At 34.4% G+C, this 25,089-nt stretch overlaps 1 protein-coding gene across 4 annotated transcripts in view; it reads right to left on the reverse strand.

Moving 5' to 3' along the window:
- Window positions 1-6,082: 6,082 nt before the first annotated feature.
- LOC125675220 (arrestin domain-containing protein 17-like) overlaps window positions 6,083-25,089 on the reverse strand; it is a 29,518-nt gene continuing 10,511 nt past the window's right edge. For 2 of the 4 annotated variants that reach the window (XM_048912738.2, XM_056159208.1), the window contains exons 2-8: window positions 22,472-22,600; window positions 18,864-18,974; window positions 17,008-17,234; window positions 15,910-16,092; window positions 12,822-13,004; window positions 10,541-10,777; window positions 6,083-9,333 (exon numbers count right to left, since the gene is read on the reverse strand). In XM_048912738.2, coding sequence (XP_048768695.1) covers window positions 10,547-10,777; window positions 12,822-13,004; window positions 15,910-16,092; window positions 17,008-17,234; window positions 18,864-18,974; window positions 22,472-22,586 — 1,050 coding nt within the window. In that variant the 5' untranslated portion in view covers window positions 22,587-22,600 and the 3' untranslated portion in view covers window positions 6,083-9,333; window positions 10,541-10,546. Of the gene's footprint in view, window positions 9,355-10,540; window positions 10,778-12,821; window positions 13,005-15,909; window positions 16,093-17,007; window positions 17,235-18,863; window positions 18,975-22,471; window positions 22,601-25,089 lie in introns of all 4 variants that reach the window. The other 2 variants (XM_048912736.2, XM_048912737.2) reach the window with 1 other exon arrangement.

Genomic DNA, 25,089 nt, shown 5'->3' on the forward strand with positions numbered 1-25,089 from the left:
TGATTTTAACACATTTCCAGAACTATAGTATATTTTTGCTCGATTAATTTCAACACATATTAGATCTATTAGGCTATCAATTTTCATTTCATATATTTTGTAATTATAAAAAGAAATTGCATAAATTTGCAACTGTTGGTGGGTTTGAGTTTTTTGTTGTTGTTGTTGTTTTGTTTTTTTCCCCTGACTACATTGACTTGGTCATGATTTTACATAAGTCTCACTGGTGCAAGATTATTAGAAAAAAAATATTTATTTTTTTTTTTTTTTTTTATTATTGTTTGATATTTTATTTGACTTTTACATTATATACATATATGTAATTTAATCTACACAATAATATCATCAATATTCATATGCAAAAGACATTTCATAAATATAAAGAAGGAGAAAGAGAGAGAGAAAGAAAGAAAACATATAAAACAAAGGGGGCATGGAACACAATCTTAGGTTAAAAAAACAAACAAACAAACAAAAAACAAAAAAACTTTTTTAATACAATCATAATTTATCATAAATATTTTGCCAGTATCTCTCAAACTCCCTATACCTGCAGTTTTTCAACAACAACAGTTTTTCAACTGTAATTCTATCAATGATAATTTTTTTGGATGCATCTATACTTAATTTGCTTATACTTGAGAATTTACTAATATAAATATATTGCTTTATCGTCAGAATTATCAAATTTTCCACCTTGTGTACATTCTTATTAGCAAATTTTCCAAAAAAGAATTGCTTGTCTATCAAAACTAATATGCCTGTCCAGTTTTTCGCAAAGCCATTCTTCAATTCCGTACCAGATCTCTTTCACACATGGACATTCTACAAATATGTGATCAATAGTTTCAAAATCCCTCTTGCAAAATGTGCAAATTGGGGAATCAACAATTCTAAGTTTATGTAAATAGTAGTTGCATGGAAATATTCTGTGTAAGATTTGAAACTGTAACCATTGCAATTTAGATTCTTGAGTTTTCAAATATATTTTTCCATTCTAGCTCTGAAAAACCTTCTTCTGTTTCTTCCCATTTTGATATAGATTTAATTTTGGTTGCTTTATGGCTTATCAATTGCTTATACATATCTTTACAACCTTTTTTATCTTTGAAATATATTGAAATAGTAGAGGGAATAATAGGCAAAGGTGGTTTTGTAGTTCTTGTATTGTCTTGTATAAGAACTTGTCTTTGTTGGATTGCTTTCTTTAGTCCTGCATATTCTACAAAATTCATTTTAACTTTCAAAACATTTTGTACATAATCAAAGCTGTACAAGTTACTATTTTCATCAAGAAGATCATAAATATAATCCCTAAATCATGCAGACTTTTAAACAATACTGATCTTCCACCAATAGTAATATTTGGATTATAACAAATATGTTCACAATAAAAATCTGGGTTGATTTTATCTTTTGCAGAATTTATATTTAACCAGCTCTGAAACACATCTATCCAAAAACTGTTGGTTATTTTTACCCTTAAATTATTGATAAAATCTATTCCAAATACCCATATCTTTTCTATACAAGTCATTAGTTCTGCCCCCAGTAGTTTTGTCCATTTTGCATTTGAATGTAGAATACGTCGAATCCATGTTGCTTTAAGAGCAGTGATAAATTCTTTATAGTCAACCATTTTAATACCCCCATTAGCATATTCTTGAATTATGACATTTTTCTTTACTTTATGAGTTTTGTTATTCCAAAGAAAGTTATATAAATCACTTTCAAAAACACAAATGGTTTCATCTTTAGGATTTGGAATTGTAAGTATCAAATGATTTAATTTTGGTATTAGTAATGTTTTTATTACTGTTAACCTTCCTAAAGGAGTAAGACTTCTATTATTCCACTGCATCATAACTTTTTTTATTTCCTTCAGTTTAGTCTTATAATTCAGTTCTACCATTTCTTGTAAATTGATACTAAATTTTATTCCTAATAAATCAAATGTTTTATTGTTCCAATCAAATTTCCACCTTGTATGATGGAAAATGTCCTTTGAAAATTTTTTGCTACCTATCCAAATCATTTTTGTCTTTGAAAAATTTATCTTTAGACCTGAAATTATTGCAAAGTAATCTAGGACTCTAATAATACCATCCATGGAAGTGGGAGACCCATCTAAAACAAGTGAGGTGTCATCTGCATATTGAGATATTTTATATTCTTCCCCATAAAATTATTTTATTTAGAGGAGTTTATTAACTGGCTGATTATAAATATCGCCGCCCGCGTTAGTCTAAACGTCAAGTTTTTCACAAAGACCCGGACAATACATGTCCGTATCCTCTGATGAGATAACTTCAGGTTATTGGCTCCATGTGTTGCGGTCATTGTATTGCAGGATCTGTCTGATTTACTCCATGCAAGGACGATCATTGCGCAAAATCTATACATCAGCACAACTGACAAACTACATGGATTTATTTCCAAAATCATTTTGAGTATCTCGCACGTGCGTACATATAGCAGGGGCGGATCCAGAAAAAATCAAAGGGAAAGGATGTCCCAAGATTGAACTTTTCCACCCAAGACAGGGGTGGGCATTGCATGAAAACTTTTAAAATACGTGGCCAAAAATTACCTTTTTTGTTAAACTAAAAAATTTAACCAAAGGGGAAATGTTGCTCCCATAAACGCCCCCTGAGATCCGCCGCTATAAAACACGCACTGTATTGATCATTGATCAACGTTGGAATTCAATGAAATTTTATTTATGGGCGTGGCGCGACTCTCACTAATTGAACATATGCTGAGTTTTCAACATCCAGCACATGGCGAAAAACATGCGGTTATCGGTTTTTTGTTGTTGTTGTTGATTTTTTTTGGGGGGGGGGGGGGTTCTTGTTTTTTTTATATACATCTTGAGCGGGACTCGAACTCAAGACTTGAAGTAACGAGGCTAGCGTTCAAACCACTGCACCACTCTACGTAGATTTATTTTTAACAAACAGGGGTATGACAGTTGAGGCTAACGCAGCATAAATTTCCTGAGACATTATACATGTATTTAGGTAAATTATAATGGCTAAACTAAACTTACGACTTAATCAGAATTTGTCTATATTTCCTTCGTGATCTTCATAATTTTTCTGTTTTAAACTAACAGGAATAGTTTTAGGGTATATACACTGTACATTCATCAAATAAGTGAATGAGACTGGACAAAAGGCATCGCCCATTTCAGCCTCTCCCATGGTTTTATGTTAAAACACGAAACAAAGTCCTGCATGGGTCATCTCCGGTTTATTGCTAGATTATATGAAATATATGGAAACCGTTAGGTTCAGGGTATAGACTTGATATTAATAGATATATTAATCTAACTGGCTATCACATGTACTTCATTTATCTGTAATTTATCAGACGTCTCTCTCTCTCTCTTTTCTTTCTCTCTCTTCCAAAATCAAGGGCGGATCCAGGAATTGCGGTTACGGAGGCGCCACTTTATGAGGCAGTGGGTCCAGGGCGAAGTCCTGGTGGGGGTCCAGGGGGCGAAGCCCCCGCAAGGTCCTGGATTTTACAGATTTTATGGGGTTTGAAATGTTTCTCCTATTTAGTCATTTGTACTTTTTCTATCATTTTAATAAGGTGAAATTAATAAATGACCCAAATTTTAAGGGTTTTTTTTTGGGGGGGGGGGGGGGGCAATTAAGTTCTCCCAATAAATTCATTCAAGAAATCAAAAGATTTTGTCATTCATTTCTCCGGGAGTGGAAGAAATTATTGCTTCTTTTATTCTTTAGTACATTTTCCGAAACAAGATACCGCGACTTACCTTAAATTTGCAAAATTTAGAGGGGGGGGGGGGGGGGGGGGGGGGGGGGGGGGGGGGGGGGGGTCTGCGTCCCCTCTAAATCCGCCACTGAAAATGGAAGGAAGTATAACTCTCGGAACCTCTACTCCAGTTAGTAATACATGTACGTGTGCGTTTGCAGTTTTAAAGAGCATTATTGTTGTCGTGATATCAAATGTCGACAGATAGATTGGCGCGTGAGAAAATATTAATGAGTGCTAAATAGGCTCGTAGAACCAGGGGATACCCTCACCCCCATCTCCCTTGCACTTTTATGACAACGTTGATTATACATGCTAATTAACTTATTTTCACATGAAAAGTAAGATATTTCGGCTGATTGACCCCCGCCCCACTCTTTTGGTGGCAGAAAGAAATTGAACGAATGTTACCTTGAATGAGTCGACATTGAAGGAGGAATGGTGCGGCCAATTTAGGAATATGAAGTTTGGGCGAAAAAAAAATCTCTTGGGTTGCTTTTTGCTTGTCAACAATTCTAGAAGACAAATTCTCCGGCAGCTGCCCCCACCCCCACTCACTTTCAAAAACGAAGCTTGGTGTCTGTGTTCAATTCTAAACTATTTATTAAGTACTAAGTAGATTATATTTTTTTTAAAGTGGTGGTCGCCAGTTAAATTAAGTGGCGACTATCATATACATTAAGTGGCGGTCGCCAGTTCAATTAATACAATTCGCTTCCCTAGTACGCACCTTTCGCTAATTTCTAACACACATGAATATCCAGTGTATTTACATGAATCACTTTTTAAAATAAGATAACACTGCGAAATAAGAAAAGATTGAAACACTTATTAAGCTATCTTCATCATATTTCTGTTTCACTACGAGTTGCTCAACCTTTGACATCATCTATTAAAACTATATCTGCCGTCTCTATATTTTCCATTTCAAGTTTGAAAAACTATATGTGCGCAGCACTGCCTGTTGGCATAGAATACATTTTATAATGGAAATTCAAATACTGTTCAGTTTGAAATACCAAATAAACATTCATGTGTAGATTTATTAACCAAGGTAACTCCGTCCTTTAGTGACTTCGAATCATTGCGAGTTCAAAGTAAATTTCAGAGTGTGCCTACCGGTCCTACTAAACAGGGTACGTTAGAGTACACTGGTAAAATTTCATAATTAAATCGCTTTTTGCAAGTGTTTTACTTTATCTTAACCCAATGAATTTCATATACAAATGGAATATACATAGTGTGTTTTGTTTTCATTATTTTAGGAAATAATATTTCAAGTTATTTTTTTTTTCAGGTTACAGTCTACCGTTTTACATAAAAATACTAGCGCATAAGATCTAAATTTACAAGATCATATTTTATTTTATTTTTTAAAAAGCAAATAAAATAAATAAACAATTAAATAACAGACAAAAAAGGGGGGTTAAATACAGAAATTACCTTATAAAAGAAATCAAACAAACGAAAAGGAAAGATAACAAGAAAATCAAATATAATGAATTCATATTCCAGTTAAATATCAATTATAGATGAAATTAATTACTGGTGTAATGCGTTGCTTTATGTCTTTAGTCGTTCTAAATACTTTAATTATAATAATAATAGGAATCATGTCATACATCTTTAACTTTTGGTCCAAATATAGCTAAAATAAAAAATAACTTTTAACAAATATTGCAATATCATATCATAGAAATGTTTATTTAAGCTGTATACATACATGTATCAATGAACAATTAAATTGTGTTATAATATGAAAGTTTACCAGGGTACTCTAAAGTACTCCGTTTAGTAGTGCCTGTGTACCAACTGTAACAGTTAAACTTAATGAACAAGAGTTCCGCGAGACAGGCCATATCCTCCCAATGCGAGTGTCTGCAAGCTTTATCTACCAACTCCTGTAGTGACCTTGAAATCTCAAAATCCACAGTGCTCTTCCTCTAAATAAAAATGCTACATGTGAAGTATTAAATTAATCAGGGGGAAAATGTGGCCTGTAGTGTGTCCACAAGTTCGTAGTGACCTTGAACTTTGACCCCCAAATTCAATAGGTTTTTCCTCTCTCGACAGCAAAGCTACTTAAAGTTAAACAATATGGCCTGTATAGTGTCTACAAGCATTTTCCTTTCTTGATAACATAGCCATCTGTGACGTTTCAAATCAATCCAGCAAATAATGTGTCAGGTAGAGTTTCTACAAGCTCTGCGTTACACACATGCACTCAAATCCACTGACATGTGCAAGATGGGGGGGGGGGGGGGGGGGGGCATATAAGTATAAAAAAAGCATCGCTCCAATCATTGCAATCAACCTTTAATTATGATTTCATTAACAATTGTAACATATTCCCATGTGTGTGCACACATGTAAATTACATACATACACTGTACATACAGTCAAACAAAGTAAAGAGTTTTTACTCATTCTGAAAGTAAACCATAAAAAAATACAAAATAAGCACTTGTAAACAAAAACCTGAATGACATCTCGTTAAGGAAACGAAATTGTCATTACAAGATCAACCCTGAATAACTTTTACTGTAATATAATTACATTTCACTTAATTTTCTTCATGGAAGTACATCGAAATCTTTTGTCATATTCCAAAATAAATCCGAGAGTATTCTAGTTTCCAACCCTGCCAGAGAAAATCAGGACTTGACACTGTGCAGAACTCTTTGTGTTATAGAACCAGTCAAAGCCGGTATTGAGCGGATAAACCTAGCTGTTGCTGAACTGTTAATTTCACATTTATACAGAGTAAGTGTTAATTTCAAATAACCAAAAGAAAATATAAATCATATGTAAGCATTAAATGATTATTTTTTCACAAAATTGTCGTAACACCTTCACATTAAATGTATACATATGTATCCGCAAAGTTCCGGCTTATTATTACAATAGATGTTAAAAAAAATAATCATTCAATGCTTGAATAAATGTCAGAAAGAGGGAAAGACAGAAATACATGACTATGGTCAGAAAAATGATACACAACAAACAGAAATGACTTGCATTCCTTAAACTTCATCAATATTGCAATTCTACTCAGAAATACGGCATATCATGTAAGTCTGACTCTGTATTGCAGGTCCAATTCCATCATCAGAATTCTTAGACATCTGTGTACTCAAATATTCATTGAAAAGAAGAGTTAATTCTGCCAGGTATTCAATCAATTACACATCCTTCATATCTGAGTGACACAGCTACACATCGCTATAGATAGAGACTAATCACAGATCGCTGTTTTGGTTTTCACACATTGGTTGGTCATTTATAATGCTGGTTGTCTTCATCCACGCCAACCTCCAAATATGGAGGAGGGTGGCCAAAAAATATTTGCATACTTTTCCAAAAAAGTTGGGACAGGTTTGTACATCAATGTAAAATATGCACTGCACGGACATAATACCCTGTGACACACCGTGTAAACTTAAAATCTATATATAGTAAGTGATACAGAAAGAGAATAGATTTAGCATATATAAAGTTAGTAAAAATTGTTATCATGAAATAAAGCTATTGGTGTACAAGAGTGAAGTTGGAAATAGAAGTACACAATACATGTATACTTCCTAGCTATTTACTGTAAAGGTTAAACTTTGAATACATCATGTCATTTAAAAAAACAAATACTCATTAACTTGGATACATCGCATCATTTTAAAACAATTGCTCGTTAACTCGGATTCGTAAGAATTGCTTAAAGTGTTGAAACAGATTTTGTCCATATAAATAAGAGACAAGGCAAAGAAAAATTCTCTTCTTTGAATACAAAGAATTCCTTTGCAAATGAAAAACACTCACAGTGCCCCTGCTCCCGTAATCAAACAAATCAACTTTTTGTAAACAGAACAGTATAATAATTTGCATAAGAAATTGTCATCACATTCTGAGAATTCTTGAACTGAGCTGTAATATTTTTTTAAATGAACACATACATGGTTTTAAACTACAATCTACTGCTTTAAAACAAAAATAAGCACAACAAATACAAACATTAGAGTTACCTGCCCTTAGCACTTGATGATGCATAAATACAAATAATATAGGTACAACTAACTAAATATTTTTTTTTTCTCTTTAACTAGATTTTTCATGAATAAAATATTATAAAACAAGTAAATTAAGATTGGGTGAACAAACGGAAACTAAGAAGTCACAACCCACTCTATAAAATAATGTTTTTCTCCGTAATGTGGCACATGCAAAATTCACATCGACTAGACCTCAAGTCTTTCTACATCTTAAGAAAAATATTTTTCTACAATGTCACATTTTCTCCATAGGTATTCCTTCATTTGTTCATGTGGGGCTATCCATTTTCATTTTAGTGTGCATGCCTCTATTTTTATTTGGAGAAGGGATATGCAATATATGGTCCTTTTAAAGTTTTCTTATTCAAATTTGTAATAAAAAATTCCTTTATTTCACAAAAAGAAGACTTTTCATGCAAAAGAATCTACCCCCCCCCCCCTTTATCATGATATATTTACATTTCTAATGCCTTTGATATCTTTTGGTAATGATAGCTACTTCTTCCAGAATGCATTACAGTTGTAAACAATGCACATATGAATCTTGATAAATATAGTTCATCTATTTCAATGGTCTAAGATTGAAAATAGAATGCACATATAAGAAATAAATTTCATTTTTGAAAATACATGAGGGTATGAACTGCAACACTTCATGTCAGCATACCTTTAATGAAACATCGCAATTCCACCTCTCATGTATTTTAAAAAATAAAATGTTTTCTTATATGTACAAGATTTACACAAATTGAAAGCCATATAACTCTTTGGTGTCAGTTGCATATGTTGTTAGTAAAATGTGTTTAAAAAAAATATTCTCAACACATCTTATCACTCAAAATACAGGAAACATTAAAAATAGCACAGTTCCTTCCTGGTAATATTAGATCAAACTTTCTAGGAACTAAATGAGCATGTTATAGCCACACCTTAAATAACAGAGATATTAGTGGATACACAGAACTAAACCAGAGAAAACATATTGCTGAAAATTATTACAAAAGTGACGTGTGATCCAAGTTCTTCACAAAATCATTAAAATGAAGATGTGGAATAATAAACTCACAAGTCAAATAACTTTTCAAATAAGGAAAAAACATAAAAATCAAAGGTCAAGGGATTGAGCTAAAAGAGAATGTTTTGAACTAACATATCAATAACAATAGAAAACAAAGAAAAACGCAGATCTCATATACAGTTAATATTACACGTGTTTCAGATCTCATATACAGTTAATATTACACGTGTTTCAGATCTCATATACAGTTAATATTACACGTGTTTCAGATCTATGCTCACAATATTGCAAAAAATCTACAAATAGACTTCAATATTCTATTTTTCACAAAAATGTGGGGTATTTTTGTCAATATGGCATCAGAACTACTCGTATTAATGCTGGTCCCGAAATCTTTAGATCTCCTGAGGTTTCCATAGTAACTGTAGACACACTTAAAACTGATGATTATCTTCATTTCACCAAATGTTGCAAATAATTCCAGCATCCCTGGAAAACACAGGTATACACCTGTAAGAAGACACATAAATCAACTATTCTAATCCAAAACCTTCATACTACATGATGAGTTTACTTATTCTGTACATGATGAGTTTACTTATTCTGTACATGATGATGTTTACTTATTCTGTACATGATGAGTTTACTTATTCTGTACATGATGAGTTTACTTATTCTGTACATGATGATGTTTACTTATTCTGTACATGATGAGTTTACTTATTCTGTACATGATGATGTTTACTTATTCTGTACATGATGACGTTTACTTATTCTGTACATGATGAGTTTACTTATTCTGTACATGATGAGTTTACTTATTCTGTACATGATGACGTTTACTTATTCTGTACATGATGACGTTTACTTATTCTGTACATGATGAGTTTACTTATTCTGTACATGATGACGTTTACTTATTCTGTACATGATGATGTTTACTTATTCTGTACATGATGACGTTTACTTAGTCTGTACATGATGATGTTTACTTATTCTGTACATGACATTTATTTATTCTGTACATGATGATGTTTACTTATTCTGTACATGATGATGTTTACTTATTCTGTACATGACATTTACTTATTCTGTACATGATGATGTTTACTTATTCTGTACATGACATTTACTTATTCTGTACATGATGATGTTTACTTATTCTGTACATGATCACATTTACTTATTCTGTACAAGATCACATTTACTTATTCAGAAGGACAACCTAATCAATGTACACCACGTCAAATTACGGATTAATTCAAGCTGTGGGATGGAGATTGTGGGTATGGATCAGGTACAAAAAAAACCCAACCATCAAGGTCATATATCAGGGTCACAAGAGCAAATAAGCACATGCCTGGAACATTACAAAAGTTATTTTGACAAGAAATAAAGAGGCTCTTTGAATCCCATACAAATGTACTATTTTACCCCAATGCATTAAAAAATTACTCCATTTTAGACTTGCCCTACTCCATTTACTATCACTTTCAAGATACATATCCATGTAATATTAGTGGTATTTAATCACACCCAACAACCCCCCACTCCCCAAGAAAAAAGTATAAAAATTACAAAGCATAACTAAGTTTTTACAGGATTCAGCAGTCCTGATAGATCTTTACATTAACATACTGAGGTCCCTGTGTTTACCAAGGTCCCCATATTTTACTTTTTAAGTCCCCATATTTACCGAGGCTCATGGAATGTCCTCATCCTCTTCCCATGGAGGAGCTGTAGGAAGCATGTGTTGACTAGGACTGCTCCCGAGCTCGAAGAACGGGAACGGAATCACGTCGTCTTTGACAATGGACGGGAGAGGGTGATAGGAAGTTTTCTGGGACTGTGGCTTAGCTGTGGGAACCGTGCCAATAATGATGTCCACCGGGATTTTCACCTTCTTACCAAAGCCGGAGGGCTTGATGGCCAGCTGAGAATGAAAAACATTAGAAACTTTATACACGCATCAAATCATAGAACCTAATAATAATGATCTGTGCAAGTAACATCATCGAAAGCAAAAATTTAGAGAATAAACCTTCAAGAGTTCTCCCCCTTGAAACAGCATCCTATTCTCAGTCAAGTTGAATTGCAAGCTACAAATTCATGCACATTATTCCAGTATAAAATTGTTGCCTTCTAACAATTAACAACTGTTAATTTTCATCTGAATGATAAACCCATCACAAAAGTTTCTTGACATTGAATTTTTTTTATTTTCTCGTGGTAATGGAAGACTGCTTGTCTGTGGTTTTACTGTAGTTACATGTGCCACTAGATAGAGACCTTGCTTGTCTGTGGTTTTACCGTAGTTACATGTGCCACTAGATAGAGACCTTGCTTGTCTGTGGTTTTACTGTAGTTACATGTGCCACTAGATAGAGACCTTGCTTGTCTGTGGTTTTACCGTAGTTACATGTGCCACTAGATAGAGACCTTGCTTGTCTGTGGTTTTACTGTAGTTACATGTGCCACTAGATAGAGACCTTGCTTGTCTGTGGTTTTACCGTAGTTACATGTGCCACTAGATAGAGACCTTGCTTGTCTGTGGTTTTACCGTAGTTACATGTGCCACTAGATAGAGACCTTGCTTGTCTGTGGTTTTACCGTAGTTACATGTGCCACTAGATAGAGACCTTGCTTGTCTGTGGTTTTACCGTAGTTACATGTGCCACTAGATAGAGACCTTGCTTGTCTGTGGTTTTACCGTAGTTACATGTGCCACTAGATAGAGACCTTGCTTGTCTGTGGTTTTACCGTAGTTACATGTGCCACTAGATAGAGACCTTGCTTGTCTGTGGTTTTACCGTAGTTACATGTGCCACTAGATAGAGACCTTGCTTGTCTGTGGTTTTACCGTAGTTACATGTGCCACTAGATAGAGACCTTGCTTGTCTGTGGTTTTACCGTAGTTACATGTGCCACTAGATAGAGACCTTGCTTGTCTGTGGTTTTACCGTAGTTACATGTGCCACTAGATAGAGACCTTGCTTGTCTGTGGTTTTACCGTAGTTACATGTGCCACTAGATAGAGACCTTGCTTGTTTGTGGTTTTACTGTAGTTACATGTGCCACTAGATAGAGACCTTGTTTCTTTACAGCATTGAATGCTTATAATTCACAATCCTTCATATATCCATATTATTGCATGTTAACTCTCCCAATTCATGCAGGAATTTCCTGATGATAAGCTCAATATCCCACAAAGATAGATACTCTCTCTCCAAATTTCCACCTTTTGTAACTTCTAAATTAAGCTGCTAATTTGGCCACCATTTTTCCTTTGATGTTGGTTTATTAACCAGTAGAGGATGTAATATGCGTTTTATGTGTGATATCAAGTTTCTTGGGAGGTATCATATCATCAGCTTACAAATCTGAGTTTTATTGACAGATAACATCTTTTAGAAGAGGCAAGTACTTGAATTTTTTTTATAATGTTTACAATCAAATCATCCTGTCAGTTACTATCGCAGGATATTGTGCTGTATATCTACAGTTTACAGTCTTCCTTACCTCGATACAGTACTATATACCTATCTCTATACAGCACGTACTGTATAAATATCTTACAGCCCTCTTTACTTCTATACAGTACTCTAGAACTATTTACAGCCTTACCTCGATAAAGGATTGTATATCTATGATTTTACAGCCTTACCTCGATACAGTACTGTTTATCTATGATTTTACAGCCTTACCTCGATACAGTACTGTTTATCTATGATTTTACAGCCTTACCTCGATACAGTACTGTATATCTATGATTTTACAGCCTTACCTCGATACAGTACTGTTTATCTATGATTTTACAGCCTTACCTTGATAAAGGATTGTATATCTGATTTTACAGCCTTACTTCGATACAGTACTGTATAACTATTTTACATCCTTACCTCGATACAGTACTGTATATCAGATTTTACATCCTTACCTCGATAAAGGATTGTATATCTATGATTTTGCAGCCTTACCTCGATACAGTACTGTATATCTATGATTTTACAGCCGTGGAGGTGAGAGGGAGGGGTGGTTGGGATACTCAGTAACTCTTTTTGCCAGGTCTGTTTCCCCCGTGGCCCCACCCCTCCTTTATGTATTGTCACGAGTTTCGTGGTCTCAGAAAATCGCCCTCTGTACGAGTAGTAGGTTACGTTCTGAAATACAAAATTTACGCTCTTATGTCCATTTCTTAGTTTCTTTCACAATAGAGTGAACAAGCTACCCAATCTCCACACTGATAAACATTACAATAACACACAGATAATTGATTTATCATCTACTCAAGAAACCCACACTAGAAAAGCAGCATGTAGGTGTGTTCAATGAGAACAGCTTACACATGTATAACAGTCAGTCAGTGTCCATCACACAGTCTCGGAAACCTTCAAAGTCAATAAGTCAAGCAGGAGAACAACATGACCTAAGTAAATTATATTTCAACAGAGCACAATATTTCATCAGAGTTCAATTACTACATTTAATTCAAGTTGAAAGCCTTCAGATTACAACTTACAAATTAAGAGGCCAAATCATTTTTTCTCTTTCTGAAATGCTTATATTTTCAGTTTATATGAATACAATGTTGTTCACAAAGCATTCTTAACTTGAACAAACAATACCTTACAAACATGACAGCTCAAACTAGGTGCTAATTAATGTGTCAAGCTGGTGTTTATAAAATAACTCTGAGCATCTCTGATAAAACACTGCCAAGATATTTCAGTACCACCTAAAGTCAACAACCTCTTTAAAAATATTAACATCGATTTGAACATCCTTTATATATGTTCATTTGCTGTAACAAGACTTATCATTTCAATTGCTGCCAGCAGATACTAGGGTGTGAAATTTATTAATTCAAATCCAGTACATGTAAACATGACCTTTTTGCACTTAAAATTTACTTTGTCCTTTGGTGTCAACACAATTCAACCATATCTATAAATACATGTACCGCACATGCATATCTATAAATACATGTACCGCACAGGCATATTTATAAATACATGTACCGCACATGCATATCTATTTTTTTAACAATTAATATACAGATATGAATATATCACTAGTAGATTAAAAATAATGACCCCATTGCACTTGCACTTCTTAAAATTTCATCATGTAGAAAGAACAGCCGGACACATAAATTGCAATATCTTGCTTAAATGTGGAACATCAAAAACTTGGGATTATAGATCATTCTTTTAAAATTATAGATTCAGAAATTTGCACACCAAATTTATGATTAACATAGATTGTTTTTTTTAAATAAAACACCGGCATTAATAGGTGGTAAGCTAGGAATACAGCACTTAAATTAGCTCTTAAAGGGACTGGTTCACGGTTTTAGAACAAAATATTTTTCATTTTTTATGTGAAACATTAAAAATATAGCTCATTTAATGTTGACAGCCAACATTTTGACCTTCTGAATGCAAGAATAAAAGCAATATCTTAGCCCTTAAATCTGTGTTATGTAAACAAAGACTCGAGTCTTTTTATGTATATACAAACAAACCAGTGAAATATTAATGTTGTAATATAAAGCATCTTAATTTTGGATAGTCACAAATTTTAACTTTTAGATGACACATTTTACCTGAAGAATGCTTGAAATGTGAAAGATATAATAAACTTAGATCAATAACCATTTTCTTTAGAACATTTCATAAACAATATAACATGCCGCAATCTTTGTTTACAAAACAAAAAATGAACTCTCTAAAATTAGCTTCTGTGATAATGTATAACCTTCTTTTTTTGATGTGAAATCTTTCAAAAACATTAGACATTACATTCTGATCATCAAAAGTGAAAAACAAAATTTTAGGGAAAATCATGAATCAGTCCCTTTAATCTCTACTATTTCTGTTGAAAATTACAAAACTGAAATACGTGTCTAAGAGTATAAAACAGACAATATTTTTGATAAAATGTACACGTAAAAGTTAAAATCCTACATATTTGTAGCTTTTTGATTTAAAAATCTGTCGAATTAGTCCTAAACAAATTCCTTATAAATTTGATTTACCTAAAAAATTTAACAGGATAGAATTGAGTGACAAATATATATTGAACCAGGCATACAGAGTTTCAGTAACATGTGCGGTTATATTCAAAACCCGAGGACCTAGCGTAACATATCTAAAGTAATTTTCGTCATCTGTCAGGAAGTAAATATCTTATGAAATAAATTCAATAAATTGATGGTCACTAACAAAACTTCATCATAATTTCGTTACCATGAAATTGAGCGATGTGATATTCAGTTTCAAAAGGATAAACAACATAAAGAAAAACTCACGTCAAAATAATGAATAGGACAGATTTAGATGAGTTAGTCACATTACAACAAATCAAGAATTTTGAAAGGATGACCTCATGTAATATGAATTTCACAAATAAACATATGTATTTCCAATTGCAAATGGTCAATGTAGCCATTTCCTTGTGAATGTGCTGAGTTTGTGAACAATATGAGCGTTTGAATTTTCATAAATTAGTGCATTATATAATCGACTGGAAATTCCCGCAGAAATGAAAATGTACAAAGTCAATTTCAGTTTTGAAAATACATAAAACTGTAATGATTCACACCTGAGCATACTTTTCATGAAGCACCAACACAATTGCTGATGTGAAGTCGCAATTCATACCCTCACATATTTTCAAAACTGAAATTTATTTCTTAATCAAAGAAATGTTGACTGGGTTCAAATAAGGACAATAGATGATTTTCTTGGACAGAGGTAAGACTTCCTGCTCTTAAATCTTTTATAATGAATCAAACATGCATTCATAACCAGTTTAGTTTACATGTCCTGAGTAATTTAGATGGTTTATTGAAGCAATAATTTATCTTTACTGTGGAGTACACACATGAATGCTACACATACAAAAGTATCTTTATCTTAACAAATTGACTACCTGTACATAATTAATAATCTACCTGTAAATAATCAACAATCTACCTGTAAATAATTAACAATCCACCTGTATATAATTAACAATCCACCTGTAAATAATTAACAATCTACCTGTAAATAATTAACAATCTACCTGTATTAATGACACCGAGGTTGCGCTAATCCTGCGACTACTGAGGTTTTTGATTTCGGCACACACTGGAACGGACTCTTTGACTGTGTAGCCTTTTTTCTCTAGGTGGAGCTTGGCCGTCACTGTTCCAGATATACAGCACAATGACCCCAGGGGTTCAAACGTGTCGTTTTCCACGGACAGCTGTAACCATAGAAACATAGACAATACATATATGTATTTATATATAAACAATATCATAGCGAACCTCCTAGACCAGTGGAAAACAGTTCGTTATAACCACAAATCTTTTCATCCAGTAAAATTTTTGTTACTCTCCTCTCAATGAGTGTATACTACAATTCTACAGTATGTTACAACCCTTGAATGAGAATTCACATTGAACAACAAGAGACTATATTAAGGCACGTAGAATCTGAGGGAGCCTGACAAATACTACCAGGATAATGTAATAACTATGTTAAAATCTATATACCATTACACACATTGCTATAGAGATACAATAGCCATTCAAAATCTAAATCATTTACACGTTACTATGGGAGTGGAGCATTTACACGTTACTATGGGAGTGGAGTATTTACACGTTACTATGGGAGTGGAGCATTTACATGTTACTATGGGAGCCGAGCATTTACACGTTACTATGGGAGTGGAGCATTTACATGTTACTATGGGAGCCGAGCATTTACACGTTACTATGGGAGCGGAGCATTTACACGTTACTATGGGAGCCGAGCATTTACACGTTACTATGGGAGTGGAGCATTTACACGTTACTATGGGAGCCGAGCATTTACACGTTACTATGGGAGTGGAGCATTTACACGTTACTATGGGAGCCGAGCATTTACACGTTACTATGGGAGTGGAGCATTTACACGTTACTATGGGAGCCGAGCATTTACACGTTACTATGGGAGTGGAGCATTTACACGTTACTATGGGAGCCGAGCATTTACACGTTACTATGGGAGTGGAGCATTTACACGTTACTATGGGAGCCGAGCATTTACATGTTACTATGGGAGTGGAGCATTTACACGTTACTATGGGAGTGGAGCATTTACACATTACTATGGGAGTGTGATTACATACCGTAGCATTTGGCTCTGCTGTTAGATCAAGTGACCCTTGAACTCCAAATTTACTCGTCCGTGACGGATGAGGCCCACCAGAGGTACAAATGGTCATCCTAACAAAATACCGCAAGCGGCCATGTTTACCCTTGAAAGACGATGGAAGATTTAATGGTAGCGTGAACTCGAATGGAAAGTAGTGCGAACCTTCATGCAACGTAGCACCCTGTGTCTCCTTGTCTTCTCCTGGAAAGTAAAACGTCACTTGAAAATATGATCCTTGAATGGAGAAATGTTAATCTAATTTGAAATTGAATAGGATCATCCCAAAACTAAAACAACAATTCCTCCTTTCTTTTGTTTTTTATATAGATGAAATGAGGCAATACACAGCTAAGTTTGTATCCCTGGTAAATTAAACAATATTGAAACACTACCCAAACTTGGTGAAATGGAGGGACACTTTTGATTTTGAATTTGACAAGTTAATGTATAAATCAAACATATGTCTTAGCATTTATGGATTGAATTAAAATTCAACTATTGTAAGTTTCACTCTCACTAGACTCATCAGCAGTTGAAGTTCTACATTTTTATCTGATGAGAGGAATGTTGTGAAGTTGAGAGCTTACATTTTGATGGGGAGGACTGTAGTGTAGTTGAGGTTTTACCTTTGATGGGGAGGAGTGTAGTGCAGGGTTTTCACTTCCTTTTCATTGAAGAGGCCTATAAAGGATTTGAAGAGGCCCAAAAAATTTGGAGGGGGGGGGGGTCTGGGGAAAATTTTGAAAATCAGGACGCAAAATCCTGCATTCTGAGGGTAAATTTATTGTTTAAAATATATGAAATTATATCTTTTTTTTCAGGTATTTCAGCAAAGTGCATAAAATATGACATTCAGTCGTCAGCATTCAAATTCAGATCTATAACAAAAAGTTTGTTTTCAAATAAAAATGAATCATGATCAATTAAGTCCCAGAAAATTTTGAAAATCAGGAACGCAAAATCCTGTATTCTGGCCCATCCTGAGGTTTAAAATATGTTTTATTTTTAACCTTTAGATCGCTTTGTTTGCTTGCTTTGGATTTGAAAATAGTCTTTAACTGTTCTTTTCATCACCAGTTCTTCATGTTCATCTTTTAAGTTTTTTATCAGTGTTGTGGGTCAGCGTGGTACATTTGGGAAGATTCCCGTTCATTCAAAACTCAACATCGACTCGGAATTTACAGCCAATGAAAATCCTTCATAGATTATACACGATATTCGCAACCAATGAAAATCCACGATACGTACCGCTTTCAACAACGAGGAAGTGATATGCACCGTCTATATTTAACTAGTAAACACAGTCTATTTTTAACTAATAAGTACTGGTTATTTCGATGAGAATAATAATTAACTTCAAGTTAAAAAAATAGATGCAATAATTTTTTTTTCAAACACGATTTGAACCGGCAACTTTGTTGTCTGAGGCGGTCAATTCGGCCGGCGGCTGGTTCCTAACGAAAACACTGGTAGTGTAGTTGAGGTTTTACCTTTGATGGGGAGGACTGTGGTGTAGTTGAGGTTTTACCTTTGATGGGGAGGAGTGTAGTGTAGTTGAGGTTTTACCTTTGATGGGGAGGAGTGTAGTGTAGTTGAGGTTTTACTTTTGATGGGGAGGAGTGTAGTGTAATTGAGGTTTTATCTTTGATGGGGAGGAGTGTAGTGTAATTGAGGTTTTATCTTTGATGGGGAGGAGTAGTGTAATTGAGGTTTTATCTTTGATGGGGAGGAGTGTAGTGTAGTTGAGATGTTACCTTTGATGGGGAGGAGTGTAGTGTAGTTGAGGTTTTACCTTTGATGAGGAGGACTGTAGTGTAGTTGAGGTTTTACCTTTAATGGGGAGGACTGTGGTGTAGTTGAACACCTCTTCATCTGATGCTTGAATGTCACTGGATGTCATCCACTCCACCTTGGCTTCCCCAATAGCCTCCATGCACACAGCTGTCGAAACAAAAGCAAACATAAAAATACACAGTGAGTACTACAGGGAGTATATTATATCATATTACTTCTCATTGTACTCTTTTCCATGGAATCATAATTCCACAAAATAATTTCCGTTCAATCAACATTATGCAGATTTCCTTGATTGCCACCATGTGTCTAAAATATACTTTTAATACGCTGGAACAAATTTCTGCACAAAATTTATGACTACAAATATTGCAATACATTCCATGTGTAAAAAAGTACATTACTATTAATTAAATAGAGTTGAGCAGCTTTTGTTTGTCAATCTCTAACAATTAAGATAAATACATTTACATGGTATCTCTGAGGATTTCCATACTTTGGGTTTTTTTTAACATGTAACTCTTCATATTTGAATCTTCTTTGTCAGTAGCAATCTTTCAAAAGTTTATGACAACAGTACAAGTTTATGACAACAGTATACATCTTTAATGCACAGGTTTTCTTCCACTAAACACAAAATCTTAACACAGTTCAATGACAGTGCTACAAAATAAACCAAGCTCAGCGCTAAAACAATCTGACACTTGATGTCTTAGAGAAACTGAATCTTGTTACTGACTATGTAAGAGAATCCCGACACTAATGGTGTTAGATAATCCCAACACGTACTGAATCCCATCACTTACTGTGTTAGATAATCCCAACACATCCTGAATCTCAACACGTACTGCATCCCAACACTTACTGACTGTATTAGATAATCCCAACATATACTGAATCCCATCACTTACTGAATCCCAACACATACTGAATCCCAACACTTACTGACTGTATTAGATAATCCCAACATATACTGAATCCCATCACTTACTGAATCCCATCACTTACTGAATCCCAACACTTACTGACTGTATTAGATAATCCCAACACATACTGAATTCCATCACTTACTGAATCCCATCACTTACTGAATCCCATCACTTACTGAATCCCATCACTTACTGACTGTATTAGATAATCCCATCACTTACTGTGTTAGATAATCCCAACACTTACTAAATCCCATCACTTACTAAATCCCAACACTTACTGAATCCCATCACTTACTGACTGTATTAGACAATCCCAACAAATATTGAATCCCATCACTTACTGAATCCCATCACTGACTGTCTGTGTTAGATAATCCCAACAAATATTGAATCCCATCACTTACTGACTGTATTAGATAATCCCATCACTTACTGAATCCCAACACTGACTGTCTGTGTTAGATAATCCCAACACTTACTGAATCCCAACACGTACTGAATCCCAACACGTACTGAATCCCAACACTTACTGTCTGTGTTAGATAATCCCAACACATACTGAATCCCATCACTTACTGACTGTATTAGATAATCCCAACACTTACTGACTGTATTAGATAATCCCAACACTTATTGTCTGTGATAGAGAATCCGAACTTTAAATACTTATTGACTGTACTACAAGATTCTGACATTTATTGACTGTACTACAGGATTTTGACATTGTACTACAGGATTCTGACATTTATTGACTGTACTACAGGATTCTGACATTTATTGACTGTATTACAACATTCTGACATTGTACTACAGGATTCTGACATTTATTGACTGTACAACAGGATTCTGACATTTATTGACTGTATTACAACATTCTGACATTGTACTACAGGATTCTGACATTTATTGACTGTACTACAGCACTCTGACATTGTACTACAGGATTCTGACATTGTACTACAGGATTCTGACATTTATTGACTGTATTACAACATTCTGACATTGTACTACAGGATTCTGATATTTATTGACTGTACAACAGGATTCTGACATTTACTGACTGTATTACAGCATATTGACATTGTACTACAGGATTCTGACATTTATTGACTGTACAACAGGATTCCGACAGTTATTGACTGTATTACAACATTCTGACATTGTACTACAGGATTCTGACATTTATTGACTGTACTACAGCACTCTGACATTGTACTACAGGATTCTGACATTTATTGACTGCTTTACAGCATTCTGACATTTATTGACTGTACTACAGAATTTGGACATTTATTGACTGTACTACAGAATTTGGACATTCATTGACTGTACTACAGGATTTGGACATTCATTGACTGTACTACAGGATTCTGACATTTATTGACTGTACTACAGGATTTGGACACTTACAGACTGTACTACAGAATTTGGACATTTATTGACTGTACTACAGGATTCTGACATTGTATTACAAGATTCTGACATTCATTGACTGTACTACAGCACTCTGACATTGTACTACACGATTCTGACATTTATTGACTGTACTACAGGATTTGGACACCTACAGACTGTACTACAGAATTTGAACATTTATTGACTGCACTACAGGATTCTGACATTTATTGACTGTACTCCAGGATTTGGACACTCACAGACTGTACTACAGGATTTGGACACCTACAGACTGTACTACAGGATTCTGACATTTATTGACTGTACAGCAGGATTCTGACATTTACTGACTGTATTACAGCATACTGACATTTATTGACTGTATTACAACATTCTGACATTGTACTACAGGATTCTGACATTTATTGACTGTACTACAGCACTCTGACATTGTACTACAGGATTCTGACATTGTACTACAGGATTCTGACATTTACTGATTGTTTTACAGCATTCTGACATTTATTGACTGTACTACAAAATTTGGACATTTATTGACTGTACTACAGAATTTGGACATTCATTGACTGTACTACAGGATTCTGACATTGTACTACAGGATTCTGACATTTATTGACTGTACTACAGGATTTGGACACTTACAGACTGTACTACAGAATTTGAACATTTATTGACTGCACTACAGGATTCTGACATTGTATTACAAGATTCTGACATTCATTGACTGTACTACAGCACTCTGACATTGTACTACACGATTCTGACATTTATTGACTGTACTACAGGATTTGGACACCTACAGACTGTACTACAGAATTTGAACATTTATTGACTGCACTACAGGATTCTGACATTTATTGACTGTACTCCTGGATTTGGACACTTACAGGCTGTACTACAGGATTCTGACATTTATTGACTGTACTCCTGGATTTGGACACTTACAGACTGTACTACAGGATTCTGACATTTATTGACTGTACTACAGGATTTGGACACTTACAGACTGTACTACAGGATTCTGACATTTATTGACTGTACTCCTGGATTTGGACACTTACAGGCTGTACTACAGGATTCTAACATTTATTGACTGTACTACAGGATTTGGACACTTACAGACTGTACTACAGGATTCTGACATTTATTGACTGTACTACAGGATTTGGACACTTACAGGCTGTACTACAGGATTTGGACACTTACAGGCTGTACTACAGGATTTGGACACTCACAGACTGCACTACAGGATTTGGACACTTACAGACCATGCCATGAGAATTTGTGGATACTTACTCTGTACATGTATGGGTTCTTTGAAGACTGCCCAACCATACCCATAAACTGTGTCACCGGCATTGTATATGGAAGATGGGTTGTTAAAGATGATCTGAAACTTCTCCAGCTCCATGGCTAAAGTTCAGGCTAAATAAAGTAAAAAAGAATTTTTTTATCAATATATGCAGCCATTTTCAAACACACGGCTCTGAAGCCCTAAAACTGAGATGAGCTTCTTTTTTTTTTTATCCCAGTCTTACTAAAGACACTAAAAATAGTGAAACAGGGTCATTCTTTGGTTACAAGTACAGACCAAAAGGTGCAATTATGTCTTTATGATCCACCGTAACTATATGTGACTTATGTAACTCCAATATCATAGATTGATGATGATCTAATTTATACAATGAAATTCTGCAAAACAGTCATATGTGCCAATTTTATAGAATCTGGGTCAGAATTCTGGCAATACAGTCAGATTAGATCCGCTCAGTAGCCACACAGCATCTCTTTCCTTATCTTTGATACCTATGTTCCAAATCATATACCTGGTTCATCTCATTGTCAACACAGAGTAAACACTGCAGAAGTAAGGAGAAACAGTTCCCGGCCGTAACAGTAAACGAACACAACATACAGGCAAACAATTGTAGGTATCAGCTCATAACAGATAGCGCAAAGTGACGAGTTCTTTTTCTCCGTTAAACGTTATTACAACCAGTTATTAAGACTTCCTGTTTGCTGGGGTTTTTGATTCTTTTTATCCGTTTGCCCTACAGAGTTCAAAAATAAAAGTCTTCACATATCAGCAACACACTGATAGACAGGCTTGTGTAATAAATCTCAGCACCTAAAAAACATTATTCTGAATATCAAAAAAATTATTCAAAAGGTGTCTAAGTGCCTGATAAGAAAGGAAACCTAATAACAAGTGCATTTATGTTTAATTAGTATCAAAATCATTCCTTATACATGTAGTCTTACAAGAAATGGAAATTATTTATTCCAATTTAATTTTAAGTCAGACAAATTGCTAGATTGCAGGGATTTGCATTCATATTTCACAATACAAGGGGGTCTATAAAAATGATTATGCGGAATCTGCCTGAAGTCAATGCAGCTAGTACATAGAGAGAAAGACGGACAGAAAAAGAGAAAGACAGGGAGAAAGAGAGACAGAGAGAGAGAGACAGACAGAGAGACAAAGAGAGAGAGACAGACAGATAGAGATAGAGACAAAGAGAGAGAGAGAGCGACAGACAGACAAATAGAGAGACAGGAAGATAGAGAAGTACCTCTGAGACAGTAACTTACAACTACTTACACACAAATTATAACCTCGATATAGCTCAGTATTTTCAAACTTTATGCAACAAAGGCTATATAACTTTCGTCCTGTCATTAGTTGTTTAAACTTAACTGTGTACCGAGACTCTCGGTTCAAAATGTTAAAAAAGAATAAACATCAAACATCTGAAATTATATCACCAAATTCCACATTGAAAAATCTTTTGAATAATCACCGAGGACAATCCCAAAATAATTAATCAAATAGTCTTCAAGACAATTAAATGGTATATTTTCTTTATATGATCGACAGCTTTTGACAATTAAGATATATTTAGATGCTATCAATTTCTAGATTGCGTGGTTGTAAATATAAGCTATCATCAGATTGAATTTTAATTATCAATAATGATCCATATATTGATAAAGATTTTATGCTCAAACTTACAAATTCCATTTTTGGAAACTTAATTCATTACAATGAGGATAAATGGGTTTTAAACCCAACCACAAAATGTGGTACAATACCCAGCAATGCCCCAAAGACGCAAAAAAAACCAAAACTATAATATTCTGTGTAACATAAAACATTATAACCTGAGTTCTTGGCAGGCAGTCAGTCTTCACAACAAAGGCAATCATTAGATAGAGCTGTCAAACAAATAGATCTGAAACAGCTGACCCGCATTGATACAAAATTTAAAAGACTTGTTCATAGTCTAAGTATATGTATATCTTTGTCATTAGCGGGTCATCGACAATTAATATACTGCCAAAAACACTTGATTGACGCGTCTCTATCAGCTGTTTTGTGTGCGGGTAATCGAACATTGCTAAGTTTTTTGTTTGTGTTCATTGTCTAACTTTTTTTGTCAGACTATTATATAACCAATTCTAAACCTAACACTGAATAGTGGGTGATTTTAAATAGGTTACATAGAAATGATATCAGGATCAACATGTGACCCTTTTGACCCAAGATTTCCAAAAAAAAATCGGAATTGCATACAGGCATATTTGACGTCACATTGGCGTATGTATTTCAATTTAATTGCGACATATCCCATGCACCTAAAATCATACAGAAAAATAACGTTCCGGTACAAGTTCAAATATTATCTGCATGGTTAGGAAGTTAAAAAATCTATCTAACACTTATCTGATATAGACATATTTTTATATAATATTTCTTTTTAATTTAATTTTGACAACTGACACTGGCAAGTTTGGAGCACTTTGAAGTTCCCCTGATAGGGCATGATAGGTTGTTCTGTAATCTGCTACCTAATTTACTTCTAAAGTGACTCAAAATGAATGGAATAAGAAACTTAAAACTTTATAATGGTATA

Source organism: Ostrea edulis, chromosome 3 (genome assembly GCF_947568905.1).
Source record: "Ostrea edulis chromosome 3, xbOstEdul1.1, whole genome shotgun sequence".
Taxonomy (NCBI): domain Eukaryota; kingdom Metazoa; phylum Mollusca; class Bivalvia; order Ostreida; family Ostreidae; genus Ostrea; species Ostrea edulis.